This window comes from Fragaria vesca, linkage group LG1 (assembly GCF_000184155.1).
Source record: "Fragaria vesca subsp. vesca linkage group LG1, FraVesHawaii_1.0, whole genome shotgun sequence".
NCBI lineage: Eukaryota > Viridiplantae > Streptophyta > Magnoliopsida > Rosales > Rosaceae > Fragaria > Fragaria vesca.
Window position 1 is genome coordinate 10,738,682 of NC_020491.1, and position 13,832 is coordinate 10,752,513.

The following is a 13,832-nucleotide window of genomic DNA, read 5'->3' on the forward strand; positions in this document are numbered from 1 at the left end:
ATGGCGTCGAAGGCTTCGCCTTCCGCCTCTGCTAACAGATCGGAGCCTCACCAGGATCCTCCGGTATCGGCCTTCGCTTCTTTCAATTCAATATATTTCTCGCATTATATGTAAAAAATGATCTTTAATTTAGGGTTTGGATAATGCTCATGTCTGATCATATATATAAGGTTCTGAGTTTATGTATCTATGTACAAATTTGTGATAATTTTGTGGATGTTGGTGTATCTATGAATGAGTTTAGAGAATGTGTGTTGATATAGAAGGAGAAAGAATGTAGCTTTATTTTGTTAGTACTTCAGTTGGGATTTAAGTGCCGATTTTCGACAATGTTAGTTGAAATTTTGGTTGCATTGCTGTCTATAGAACATATACCAGCTGTGGAATAGAGTTTAGTTACTGCAAAAGTTGTTTCGGTGATTCTGGATTGAGAATTTTGAGTTTTACATGATGATAGGAGTGCTTATTGGCTCATTAGGAACCCCCTTTGCCCCTATTGTTCTGTGTTCATTCAATTCCAGTGTGATTTCTATAAGATTATGTGCCTATCTACTTTTTGCTGGTTTCGTCATTACTGTAACTAGGCACAAACTAATTGGGATTTTCTTACAGATGACGGGAACAGAAGAAACTGCTATGACCAGGGACCAAAAGGAGATTTCATTGATTATAGATTCTCTGCAGAAGCAAGTTATTTCTAACCGCGGTGTTTCTATAAAGGTGCATTTATATAGATCTTATTGGTTATTGTCGTATTGGTGGTAGTCTGGTAGATAGTCGTGGAGCTCTTACTATATCCAGGCTTATCCTCGTAACTATTTTCTATTGTTTGTTTGCATTTTTCGTTGCAGAAAAGAATGGAAGAAAACAGGCAGAAATTGGCTGCTGTCACTAACAATTTTTATAACTTGTCATTGGAAAGAAGAAACAATAGCTTATTAAATCCTGGTAAAAGTGTTGACCTATTGACAAAGAGGCAACAAGATGCATTTAAGCTGCAAAATGGTGATGAAAGTAATGGGAGCAATGATAGCTCTCAAGAAGATGGGCGTGGTTCCACAGCAGTTCTTCTGGAATCTAATGTTGCTGTCAAGAATGCTGTTCGCCCTATCAAGCTTCCGGAAGTTAAAAGACTACCTCCTTATACTACATGGGTATTTTTGGACAGGTATGAATTCTCAATATATATATTTCTCACTCAGTACTATGTGTGTGTGGTTTTTCTCTCTTCCATGAATCCATGATCTATATATGAAATTTAATTACACCTGTTAAGCTAAAGTAAATGGTTGCTTATGTGAGATGATGGAGTTTATGTTTCAGATTTTGGAACTTAAGAAAGTATTTTGATCTATGAGATATCAAAACTGCATTGAATTCGAGCCATTTGCACAAGTATTTTTCGTAATGTGTCATTTTTATCATGCAATATGTTAAATTTAAATATTATCTGAGTTCCTAGATTTGTTCTAATGAGGATTAGACCTCTACTAACTGAAATTCTAGATCTTGTGCAATATTGTGTAATGCATATCATATTTTCATGTTATCCTTTTGACTATTTCAATATACTCGAGCTTGCTGGATATAGTATTGTCATTGTTATTTTTTATTATTATTTTAACTTAATTTTCTTTTTATACTTGTTTAGAAATCAAAGAATGACTGAGGATCAGTCGATTTTGGGTCGAAGAAGAATTTATTATGATCAAAATGGAGGTGAAGCTCTTATATGTAGTGATAGTGAGGAGGAAGCAATTGATGAAGAAGAGGAAAAGAGGGAGTTTGTTGAATCTGAAGACTATATACTTCGGTTAGTTCAAGTATATTAATGAGTCCTACAAATTATGATTTTGTTCCTTTAAGTTAATGTCCTCGAATTGATTTTCTGCTATATTCCATGGATTCTTGAGTGCACATGAAATCATTAAATCATCATAGAATTAACAGCTTCATAATCGTTACACTCCAATGAATGCTTATCTATTAATAATAGGCCTGCACTGCAGGATTGTCAGTAGTCAGGGTGAGGGCGTTATCAGTTTTCTTAGAAAGAAGATGTCCTCTTTAGAAGGGCTCCCTATTTATAAGATAATCACTTTATTTTTCCACACCGATTAATAGAACCTTTTCTGCCAATTGAAATATAAAAGTGCCTTGACAAAAATGATCTCTCAAACTATAAGACAACTGTAATGAACTAGGATGCTTATGGTAAGAGAAAAGGTTGGAAACCCAACGTGTGTGATGGCCTACTAGCACGCAAGTGTGTTTAATGTCTGGTCAAAATCTAATTCTAGATATCTGATCTTTCCCAATATACTACAAAAGGAATGTTTAATGTCTGGTCAAAATCTAATTCTAGATATCTGATCTTGCCCAATATACTACAAAAGGAACCCATCTCAAGTGGCTCTCACTAATAAATTACGTAGTTGGTAGTATTGAGCTAATTGTATCATTCTGTACCTCCTTTTGTAAGGGACAAACATGCTAATTTTGAATTTTCTATACATTGAGTTCTCTTGTGCAACATATAGTCGGTCCCAGATTCTCATCTTTAATCCATCATTTAGTGTGATACTTTCTTTTAGACATATGGAGAATCAGAATGTGAAAGTACATATGCGTTTGTACCACGTACTATTCTCTGATCCAGTTGATTATGAAAACCAGCATGACTATAAAAGAAGCTGGTGTCTCCGATCCTGTGCTGGAGTCATTGGCACATTATTTCTCCAGAAGCCCTACTGAAGTCAAGGTACGGAACTTTTCTTTTTCTCTTTTATGGGACCACTTTTCCAATCTAACATGCTTCTCTGTCCAATTTATAATGTTATAAAATCTGGTCAGTCTAAGATTTGGTCCAGCCGTTTCCCATTTTCTTTTTGCTGACTTTACAGAGATATGAAACACCATCAAACATCTTATACAGGCAAGATATGAAGCTCTTATAAAAGAAGAGGAGTCCATGGGGATTTCTAAGAATACGGATGACGAAGACCTTTCAAAAAATGACAATTCTTTTCTTGATAAAGATCTGGATGCAGCCCTTGATTCATTTGATAACCTATTTTGTCGGCGATGCCTTGTACGTATTCTATATGTAGTTTCACTCACGTGCTGTTTTGTCCTGACCCTTCTGCAATTTAATTGTTCCATTGTTGTTTCTTTTTGGCAGGTATTTGATTGCAGATTGCATGGATGTTCACAGGATCTTGTCTTTCCTGTAAGCAAATGTTTAATAGCTGTTTGATTGACATAGACTTTTATATCCTATACTGATACAAAACATTGTCAGGCCGAGAAACACGCTCCTCGGAGTCCACCAGATGATGAAAATTTGCCATGTGGTCCAAATTGTTATAGATCGGTATGTGTTGCGTGTAAAGAATTTGTGTAGTGAGGAATTATGTTAAGTCTTTGCAAACAAATTGTTTATGTAGTTTCAAACTGTCCCATTTTCAGGTACGGAAGTCTGAAGGTACAGTAAGCTCTCCGATGAATGACTATCTGGAAGAGAAAGGTAGCAAGAGATCTTCTGGTTTATCTAGAAAGAAGGGAAAGTCCTTTCAAAGTGAAAGTGCTTCATCAAATGCAAAAAACATATCAGAAAGCAGTGATTCGGAGAATGAAACCAGGCAGGATGATACTTGTAGCCATGATCCAATATCCTCAAAGACTAAGGTAGCAGGGAAAATTGGAACCCCTAAGAGGAACAGCAAGAGAGTTGCAGAGCGTGTTCTGGTTTGTATGCAGAAGAGGCAGAAGAAAACAATGGCTTCTGATTCTGATTCAATAGTTGATGGTGGTCTTTGTGCAAGTGATACAAAGCTTAGATCTAATTCATGCAAAGATAATGAAGACACTAGTTCGTCTTCGCAAAAGAATCTAAAATCTTCTACTAGTGGAAGGTCTAGGAGGGAATCACCTTTGAAGGACAGTAACAAAGTAGTTCAGGGTGAAGTTGTTGATGGCTCATTAAATGAGATGATCACTGATCCACCTGCCACTAGTAGTGATGACAATTTGAGAAAAGAAGAGCATGTAGATGAAAACATATACAAGCAAGAATGCAGTGATGACAAAACTTGGAAAACTATTGAAACAAGTCTTTTCGAGAAAGGCATAGAGATATTTGGCAAGAACAGGTTAGTGTACTTTTGTGTTGAAAATCATCATGTCTTTTGAAATTGGTTAAACATATTAGACGTTGAGCTCTATAAAGAGTTAAAAAGAGAACACATCTTTGAAAATACATGGAGCGTTTATGTGGTGGATAGGTATATTTTAGCCACTTGTTTTGCACCAATCTCTAATTTATTAATATTGCTTTGGATTTTTAATTACTTAATATAATTATCTGTCTCCATCTTACATTTGGTTTTACATCCTCATTACAGCTGTTTAATAGCAAGGAACTTGTTAAATGGCATGAAAACTTGTTGGGAAGTCTTTCAGTATATGAATTACTCGGACAGTAAGGTTTCCTGCCAAGCAGGTGATGCTGCAAACTCCCTTGTTGAAGGGTATTCCAAGGTTAATTCTAGTGATTTGTGATCAGTGATTTTAGTTGGTATGCTTATCTGTTTATTGAGCAGGACGCCACACCCTAATGACTGATTTTATTATGTCTGTTGTAATGGACTATAGGGTAATAATGAAGCAAGAAGAAGATCAAAATTTTTACGTAGGAAGGGTAGAGTTCGTCGCTTGAAGTACACTTGGAAGTCTGCTGCTTACCATTCGATCAGGAAACGAATTACTGATAAAAAAGATCAACCATGCAGGCAGTATAATCCATGTACTTGCCAAACAGCTTGTGGAAAGCAGTGTAGTTGTCTTCTAAATGGGACATGTTGTGAGAAGTACTGTGGGTGAGTTCTTACTTTCCACAATATTTTTCTTTGTCAATTTTTGCCATTACGTGGTTTACTATCAATTTGGCCATTATGTGATTTATTTTCTGATAGTTGTCTGTATTTTAACATACGCAGTAAATGAATAAATCTAACCGTTCTTCAATTTCCTTAACTGATTTGTCTAGGTGTCCTAAGAGTTGCAAGAATAGATTTAGAGGCTGTCATTGTGCTAAAAGTCAATGCCGAAGTCGTCAATGCCCATGCTTTGCTGCAGATAGGGAATGTGATCCAGATGTTTGTAGGAATTGCTGGGTCAGGTGAGCATATAATTAACATTCTTAATTCCATGTTTTTTTGGCGAAAATTCTTATGTAAGATGAAGTCTGTTTGTTTTCTTAATAATGTATGTGTGGATAAGCAACACGTTTTAATTTGCTATGCCTAATTTATGGTTCTGGATATCTTCCTTGTATTAAAATTAGGTAGTCATATTTACGTAATGATAGACATTCAGTTTTGCTCTGAATATATTTGATATAAATGATTTGATGAATTCCTATGAGTGGGATTTTACATGTTGGGTTAAAACTTATCCGAGTGACAATGGCCATAATGAGGCTGCAATATTACTTGCACACACAGTTTGGACTTTAGCTTGTTCTATGTTTAGAGAACAGTAGTCGCCGTGTGATTTAGAAATGAATACAGTTCTTTTGAGGCAAAAACAGCTCTCTCTCTCTCTCTCTCTCTCTCTCTCTCTCTCTCGGCTTGTTCTACTCAAATGTGTATGTATACATATATATTTTGTCGCTGCTCTTATATCTCTGTTCAACTTTCTATTGATTTTGCAGTTGTGGTGATGGTAGTCTTGGGGTTCCGAACCAAAGAGGTGATAATTATGAGTGTAGAAATATGAAGCTTCTTCTGAAACAACAACAAAGGGTAATCGCATGTCCATGTCTGCATTTCAGTTCTCTTTTTCTTTACTGTTATAGGTAACTGGCACTTTTTGGCCTGTTAAAGTAGTGAGCAGGAATACTAAATACGCTGCAGTGCTCTAGTAATGACTGCGTAAATTCTCATTTATGTACAGGTCTTACTTGGAAGATCTGATGTATCTGGCTGGGGTGCTTTCTTAAAGGTAACAGATATCCTGATTTTATGGTGTGATCATGTCGTATCGTTTTCCTATTGCTGCTTGCTAACTTTCCTAGTCACCTTTCAGAATAGTGTCAGCAAGCATGAATATCTTGGTGAGTATACTGGGGAGTTGATCTCACATCGTGAAGCAGATAAGCGTGGAAAAATATACGACCGTGAAAATTCATCATTTCTCTTCAATCTGAATGATCAGGCATGTGCTATACTACTTTTGGATCTGTCTGATAACTAATTTCTTCTGTTTGAGATGCCTGAATAAGCCTGTGATTTTTGTACAGTTTGTTCTTGATGCCTATCGGAAGGGTGATAAATTGAAGTTTGCCAACCACTCTCCAGATCCAAATTGCTATGCAAAGGTACCCTTTTGTTTGCCACTGAGTTAGTCAAATGATTTTAGGTAGAAGTAGAACTATATGTTTAACCATTACATTTTGCAAGAAAAATGTAAAAGAAATTGTCAAATTTACAATTACTTAACCATTCCATTTCAGGTCATTATGGTTGCTGGAGATCACAGGGTGGGTATATTTGCCAAGGAACGAATTGCTTCGGGAGAGGAACTTTTCTATGATTACCGTTATGAGCCAGATAGAGCTCCTGCTTGGGCTCGGAAGCCTGAGGCATCCGGGTCAAAAAGAGACGACACAGCCCCGTCAAGTGGTCGCGCAAAGAAGCTTGCTTAACCTAGCAATTTATTTAAATCTTTTGTTTCACTTTTTCAGTTGGCCATTCGTTTACAGGTAAAAGATACATCCAGTTTTTCTCATTGACCACAGATGTATTCTTCCTCATTTTGTAGGAGAGGCCATTGCCTTCTCTAAAGAGATATTGAACAGTAATTTTAGCCATTCATTTTACTCCAAATCTGATTGTACTTGCTGAAGCTGCAAAATTTACTAGCATAGTGAATCAAAAATACCACCTTGACATGAATTTTATCAGATGGAACTTTAAGGCCCTCCAACAACACTCCCTTCCTGCTTCAATGGTACAATGATTATTAAAATTAATTGTACTAAACTACTAATCAATTAGGTGTATTAATTCTTAACTGAAGCTAACAGTTGCACATTTACTATAAGTTGTGTTATACACCAAGTTGTTGACGAGCTTTTAGGGTCATCTTTCTTATAAATTCTTCAACTACTACCAATACAATTACGTGACGAGAAGGAAACTGGAAAGGCAAACCTACCTACCACATGAGAGCCACTGTCGATTTTTCATGTGGAGCTCAAACCCAAAGCTTCAAAAAAAACTATTTGTTTTAATCCAAGGACATCAGGGAGGTCAAGTTTTCAGACCATGGAAAACCAGCTTCTTAAATCGAACCTCCCACATAATAACCAGTTCAGGAGTTGGATTTACAGCAACCCCAATGCAAACGCAAGCCTTTGCATTTAGACCGGTATTTCAAGCAATGCTGCTGGGAACCGTCACCAACGCAACAATTGTCGGTAATTCTGGCGTACAATGTATGCTACATGCTTTGTAATTTCCTCGAATGTCTTGATCTCACCGGTGACACAACGAAGCTATGCGAATATATGAATATTTATTTCTCTTACAACCAAAACATTAACTTCTGTTTTTGGAAAAATATATTTAATTCATTAAATGTATAGCCAATTTCGCTTACAAGAACTCAGATATACCAAACCTATTAAAAAAACAACAATAAACTATTAGAAAAACAATTACGCTCACATTTAAGCAAGCCTCTACTCGACGAACAATCTCATCCTCTACAGTTTAATCACGCATGATCCTTACCTACCAATCACGTAACTGTGGTACAAGCAAATATTTGATTTCATAAATATTTAACGTCCTTGATCTCAAAGACCTAATCAATCTACTCATTAAGCTCTCAAAATAGCCAATTAGTGAAACATAATGAATCCGTTGGCATGCACATAAAAAAAGTGAAAGAAGTCATAAAACTATAGAAAAGCGTATGTACCTCAAAAGAAAAAGAGCAAAGAAACAAAGAACTACCACTAAACAAGAACACACCACCCACCCTCCTCCTCTCTCTCTCTCTCTCTCTCTCTCTCTCTCTGGTGAGCGGTGGTTCCCTGGAGTTTTAGCTTCATAGCACAGTAAGCAAAAGCTGCCATGTTACCCTGTTCACCGCACCACCGTAGCTTACGCAGACCCTCAACCACAATTGGGTACCTCTATCTCCTCCTCTTCTCTCTCCTTTCCACAACCTCCACTTCTTGCTCCAATGGAAGCTGCCAGGTTTCTCTCTTCATTTCCTCCATTAAGATCTGCTCAATCTCACATTTTCTCTCTGAATTTGAGCTTTATATTGTAATTATTTACAGCTTCTAGAAGCTTGTGCTGCCGCCACGGACTGTGGCCCGGGCCTTTACTGTGGCAACTGCCCTGTTTCCGGCAAGACTCAACCGGTTTGCACCAGAGGCCAGGCTGTCATACCCACTTCTGTTGTAAGCTTCTTGATGATGGGTCTTTACTGTTTTGGCTGAATTCATTGAATTGGGTGATGGGTGTGAGTGGTTTTTGGCAATGGTGTTGTAGGTTAATGGGTTGCCGTTCAACAAGTACACGTGGCTGGTGACTCATAACTCCTTCAGCATCGTCGACGCACCGCCTTTGCCTGGTGTCCAGAGGCTCACATTTTACAATCAGGAAGATACAGTGACTAACCAGTTGAGGGTATATATTCTTGTATTCTTTAATGCACTTGTTTTTGGCTTGCTTAGAGATTGAGGGGAGATATGATACGTTTGGAATGTCATTCCTTTCTTTTCTTTTGTTATCGTGGAATTTTAAATTACTAAATTAGAATGGAAGTATTCTGTGTGTTTGTTTCTTTTGATTATTCTTTAGTATTTGGAAACTTATTGGTTTGTGTTATGCTGTTTGTAGAATGGAGTGAGGGGGTTGATGTTGGATATGTATGATTTCGAGAACGATGTCTGGCTTTGCCATTCATTTCGGGGGCAATGCTACAACTTCACTGCGTTTGTAATATTCTCTCACCTTATCCATTTAACACTTGATAATGTGAATTCATGGTTATGGAACTTATAGTTTTGTGAGGCTGTTTGTAATGTGTCCATATTCATTGTTCTCAGCAACCTGCAATTAATACTATGATGGAGGTGGAAGCATTTTTGAGCGAGAACCCGGCAGAGATTGTGACTATTATAATTGAGGACTATGTGCATACTACGAAAGGGTTAACAGCATTGTTTGCTAAGGCTGGGTTGGACAAATATTGGTTTCCTGTGTCCAAAATGCCAAGGAAGGGTGATGACTGGCCCACTGTGACTGAGATGGTGCAAGACAATCACCGGCTTATTGTTTTCACCTCTGATGCTACAAAAGAAGCACAGGAGGGAGTAGCTTACCAGTGGAAGTACATGGTGGAAAATGAATGTGAGTACTTAGGAGTGAAAGATCGTCAATTATGTCTTCGAATTAATATATTAATTATGTGGTTAATAGTCCTTCATCGACTGGATTTACAGCTGGAGATCCTGGGGTCAAACCAGGTTCGTGCCCTAAAAGGAAAGAATCAAAGGCACTGACTTCAAAAAGTGCCTCTCTTTTCTTCCAAAATTATTTCCCAACGTATCCAGTTGAGACCGAAGCTTGCAAAGAGCATTCAACTCCACTTCAAGCAATGGTCGGAACCTGTTACAAAGCAGCTGGGAGAATGCCAAACTTTTTGGCTGTCAACTTTTACATGGTATGGGAATTTTATCTAGGAAGAAAAACATACCAAACGTCATCCAACTAGCCGTTTGAACTAAGTGTAAACTGATACTAATGCAGAGGAGTGATGGCGGAGGTGTATTTGATGCTGTTGATAGAATGAATGGACCAACACTTTGTGGGTGTAGTACCCTTGCTGCCTGCCAGGTTTGTGTATATTAGTTGTTCTGGCATTCAGTTTTCTCTATCCAAATCAATCCTCATAATTATGGTTGATTATAAGAAAACACCGTGCTGGCATTTTACAGGCTGGAGCACCTTTTGGATCCTGCAAGAATGTTTCTGTACCTGCTAGAAGTCCAGCAATCAACAATGCTGGAAGCTTTACTGGTTCTGTTCAGTTTGCAAATTCTGCTTCAGCGCTTAGTTCTACGAATCGTATTATTGCATTTCTATTCTATCTTCCACTGATGGCATTTTGGTTATGACTGCAACATCTACATACTAGGATAGGTAGTGAGTTATTTCTTGAGGTGTTTCTACTATATTATATCATACTAAACTATAGAGCAGTGGCTGAGCACTCTGTCTAGTTGTGTGGAAAGTGAAGGTTGACCGGTAGCTAGAGTAATGACACGTCATTTTAAAAAAAGAAGAAGAAGGTATTTGTATGACTTGCCGAAGAAAACATAACATATGCAACAAATTATGGAGTTGCACACTTGCACCTGAAGATGATAGTGACCATGAAGCGCCAAGACAGAGTTCAGGTACATGATGTGCTTAATTATATAGCTGGTTCTTCAAATATATAAAGTTGACAATTTCACCCTCTGAGATTCGTAACTTACCGAGTTATCTTGAAAACTCAATGCAAATGTTCCAGTACATATCAGAATCATTTCCATTTTATTTTATTTTTTGTATATGATTGATTGGTCAACAGATCACTTGGAAACTGGTTTCTTAACTAGTCATCTTTTGTGTTGGTTGAACACTCATTGTGGCGATCAATTTGGTCAGTAACAGACTAATAGGCATATCCTTCAGATGCGATAGAACCCTGAAAGTCATCATAACCATATCACAAACAGGATTATATAGACCCCTTACATGGGGAAGTTTATGCCGATGAAGGCATATCTAAGAATGATAACTTTGTCTTCACTTCTGTTTCCTTTTATATGCCTTTTTTTATTTTTTATTTTTACTTTGTGATCAATGTTTCCATGGTTCTTTTGTGTTTTCAGGTGTTCTGTCAGGAAATGGTGTAATGTAGAATGAATAGAGGATTGTACGGCCTAGCATCTATAGAACTGCAGCTGCTCGTATTATCAGTATTAGGTTTGCAAAAGAGTTTGTATTAGCATTTCACGTCGGCTATGGTGTGCTTTCATTAGATTTTTTTCCCACTTAATAAAGTGATCGTTCAAACACTGCAGTTTCAGACAGAAGATCAGTTTAGCTTCTGCCCTTAATATTATCAAGCAAATGCAAAGATCAATTTGTCTTAACAAAAGGGGTCAATCATAGATTGCACTTATACACAGATACAATGTTCGAACACAAAAGATCTGTTTTCAAAATGTTACCCATATATTTGAGCACTGTTGTACATTTGACTCTGGGCAGGTCTTACAACATAGAACACTCTTCAGCCACCTTTGGAAAGGGGAAAAAAAGAGCAATGCAATAATAAAGTCGACTTAAGATGGCTTTGGATTCTAAAGGCACATATATTTCAACCCTACAATGAACTTGATTATTTGATTTGGCTTAAAATGCCATCCCAACAATAATGACATTTTCTGTTTATTGAACTTTAGATTCGTTTCAATCGTCTTCACACATTGCACAAAAGAATAATAGTTTGATGTGATTCATCTAATTATATACAGAGACAGAGCAAGAATACAAACACCAGCAATTATTGAGCTGATAAAGAAACCTCAACCTCTCATGTAGGGAATTGAGCTTAAGGAGAACACATGTAGGGCAACATAAACAGAGAACTAGAAGAATGAGCACATTATATCACAGGCAACATAGAAGCATCAACATTAAAAGGCAGTCCTTTGGGTTTTATCTGAAGAGCTGGACTGATAGTAAGCAAAGCAATGAAACATTCTACAGGAACTCTGGTCCCCCATACATTGATGGACTCGAGCTTGCGGCAACTATTTACAAGAACAAGAAGGCCGTTCTCTGTTACATGACGGCAGCTCCATAGAACAATAGTCTGAAAGAACACAACAGGCAGAAATTTGTTTAGTATCTGTAGAACAAATAAACTACAGAAAAGCATTTGCAAAATGATGAAAATCATGTGTTTGGCAATGCTCTTAAAAACTGCCGGAACTAAGTCCTCCGATAATGCTTCCATTGCATTTCGGAAACACTTGAATCATATATATACAAATGATATTGTATCTAACAGAAACACTTCCGGCTTAAGTACTACCTTGTAAAACTGTAAAAGTACTTTAACAAAAGCACTTCGAAACATGCCCTAATTCCCCTGAACAACATACCTTCAAATGTGGACAGTTATTAGCAATGGCATACAGTGACTCATCTGTGATGAATGTGCCACCAATATTCAGGTGCTGCAAGGAATTAGCTCTTGAGATCTGTTGGAAATTAAGATCGTCTCAGAAAGATGACATCGTGATTGATCTTAACAAAGAGATTCAACTAAGCATATCACTTACCAAATGAACAACACCTTTATCTGTGATCCCTGTAATCCCCCATAACGATATGGATGTTAAATTACTGATACACTTTGCTAAAGAGATCCTGTACAATCCGGTATCGGATATCTGACAACCCCACCGGCTTCTTGAACTGATTATACAAGAAACAGCAACAACTAATTGATCAATGAACCTAATTAGTACCTCTCAAATATCACACATATTATTAGTCTCAAATTTACCAACCAAAAAAAAGCATAGCAATTGATCAGCCCTGTTCAGCAATTAACAAAACTGAGATTGAAGTACTGAGTTATTGAATGATCATGGGAACTGAAACCAAATTGGGTTTCTTTCACTTTTCAGTTTGTGTTTGAGTGTTTGACTTTGATACTAACTTGCAAATTACTTATCAAAGCTCAAAAATTTATGAAAATTAAAACAAATATGAAAAACATAGAGAACCCAAATTACATACATATCCAAGTCTCTGAGGCTGTAAGCATAACGAAGCAGACGAGCAGTGGAGTTATCATCCATCTTCCAACCAGCAAAGCTCAGACTCTCTCTGCGTCCCAGACTCTGCCTCACCCCCTGTTTCCATTTTCTACACACACCGCTTGCTCTTCACAAATTCACAACAAAACCAAATTCAGATTTCAGAAACGGCAAAAACCAAAAACCCTGAAAGGAAAATTCAGAGACAATAATCAGATGATGATGATGAAATGAATTAAATGACGTACTGGGCCAAATCAGTGAACGAAGTGATGAGAACAAAGATATTAGCCAAGAGGTCTAGAGGCAACCGATCAATCTCAGCCTCTCTCTCCATTAATCTAGCTTTTTGAGCTCCCTCAAAATGATTTCAGTCCAAGAGATTATTCTGGGGGTCTTTCAGATTTTGTGGTACGTTTGAAATAGTCGTGGACTTAGTAATGAAAAAGCTACAAGTTACATATGAAGGTACGTCTTCAGCGAAACCATAAATACAAGGAAAGGTAGGACAAAAGATGTGCTCATGTTCCTGTCATCGTTTCGAATTATCAAGTACTTGCCGCTTTCTTTAATAATCAAAGTAACTCACCAAAAAAAAAAAAACATAAACGTTTAATTTTTAAGAAAAAAAATAGAGAAAATTTTACAAACCATTACCTCAAATAAAGGTCGTTCAATACACTATATTTAAAAACTATTATATTGGTACTCAAACAATGGAACATAAATCACTTTTAGTATTTGCTGTCAATGATGACATTAACTCTATACTTTTAAAGGAATATTTTTGTCTCCTTGGTTGATACAATTTTCTTTAATGACAGAGGCCGTTTTACTGCCACTCTTTTCTAAGAGTACTGGATCTTGAAGCGGTCCGACGAGATTCAACAATCAGAGACCTAGAGTATGTCTTTCTTTTGTATCCTAG

At 37.1% G+C, this 13,832-nt stretch overlaps 3 protein-coding genes across 3 annotated transcripts; 2 read left to right on the forward strand and 1 right to left on the reverse strand.

The window, feature by feature from the left end:
• On the forward strand, nucleotides 1–6,706 carry LOC101314790 (histone-lysine N-methyltransferase CLF-like). Its single transcript, XM_004287972.1, is given in 17 exon segments — nucleotides 1–65; nucleotides 624–720; nucleotides 852–1,168; nucleotides 1,652–1,813; nucleotides 2,677–2,761; nucleotides 2,936–3,091; nucleotides 3,182–3,229; nucleotides 3,302–3,373; nucleotides 3,469–4,151; nucleotides 4,404–4,563; nucleotides 4,654–4,877; nucleotides 5,048–5,179; nucleotides 5,714–5,804; nucleotides 5,956–6,003; nucleotides 6,088–6,216; nucleotides 6,302–6,379; nucleotides 6,515–6,706. Coding segments are annotated over 17 exon segments (2,739 nt in total).
• A 1,336-nt stretch (nucleotides 6,707–8,042) lies between these two features.
• On the forward strand, nucleotides 8,043–11,146 carry LOC101315086 (PI-PLC X domain-containing protein At5g67130-like). Its single transcript, XM_004287973.1, has 9 exons — nucleotides 8,043–8,267; nucleotides 8,354–8,476; nucleotides 8,568–8,705; nucleotides 8,919–9,017; nucleotides 9,128–9,431; nucleotides 9,524–9,744; nucleotides 9,831–9,917; nucleotides 10,019–10,480; nucleotides 10,961–11,146. The coding sequence occupies exons 1-8, from the start codon at nucleotides 8,142–8,144 to the stop codon at nucleotides 10,196–10,198; spliced, it is 1,278 nt and encodes a 425-aa protein (XP_004288021.1). The 5' UTR covers nucleotides 8,043–8,141; the 3' UTR covers nucleotides 10,199–10,480; nucleotides 10,961–11,146.
• Nucleotides 11,147–11,478: 332 nt separating this feature from the next.
• LOC101315377 (F-box protein At5g67140-like) lies at nucleotides 11,479–13,446 on the reverse strand. Its single transcript, XM_004287974.1, has 5 exons — nucleotides 13,153–13,446; nucleotides 12,885–13,031; nucleotides 12,422–12,557; nucleotides 12,242–12,340; nucleotides 11,479–11,949 (listed from the first exon to the last, which is right to left on the reverse strand). The coding sequence occupies exons 1-5, from the start codon at nucleotides 13,239–13,241 to the stop codon at nucleotides 11,740–11,742; spliced, it is 681 nt and encodes a 226-aa protein (XP_004288022.1). The 5' UTR covers nucleotides 13,242–13,446; the 3' UTR covers nucleotides 11,479–11,739.
• Between the last annotated feature and the right edge of the window lie 386 nt (nucleotides 13,447–13,832).

Bases quoted from the DNA above. Each gene is read 5' to 3' on its own strand.
- LOC101315086 (XM_004287973.1), top strand. From the start codon at position 8,142: ATGTTACCCTGTTCACCGCACCACCGTAGCTTACGCAGACCCTCAACC. The intron at 8,477-8,567 runs GTAAGCTTCTTG...ATGGTGTTGTAG, and splicing joins CTGTCATACCCACTTCTGTT to GTTAATGGGTTGCCGTTCAA. The intron at 9,432-9,523 runs GTGAGTACTTAG...CTGGATTTACAG, and splicing joins GTACATGGTGGAAAATGAAT to CTGGAGATCCTGGGGTCAAA.
- LOC101315377 (XM_004287974.1), bottom strand. From the start codon at position 13,241: ATGGAGAGAGAGGCTGAGATTGATCGGTTGCCTCTAGACCTCTTGGCT. The intron at 13,032-13,152 runs GTACGTCATTTA...GAATTTGTGAAG, and splicing joins TCGTTCACTGATTTGGCCCA to AGCAAGCGGTGTGTGTAGAA. The intron at 11,950-12,241 runs GTATGTTGTTCA...GTGTTCTTTCAG, and splicing joins ATAACTGTCCACATTTGAAG to ACTATTGTTCTATGGAGCTG.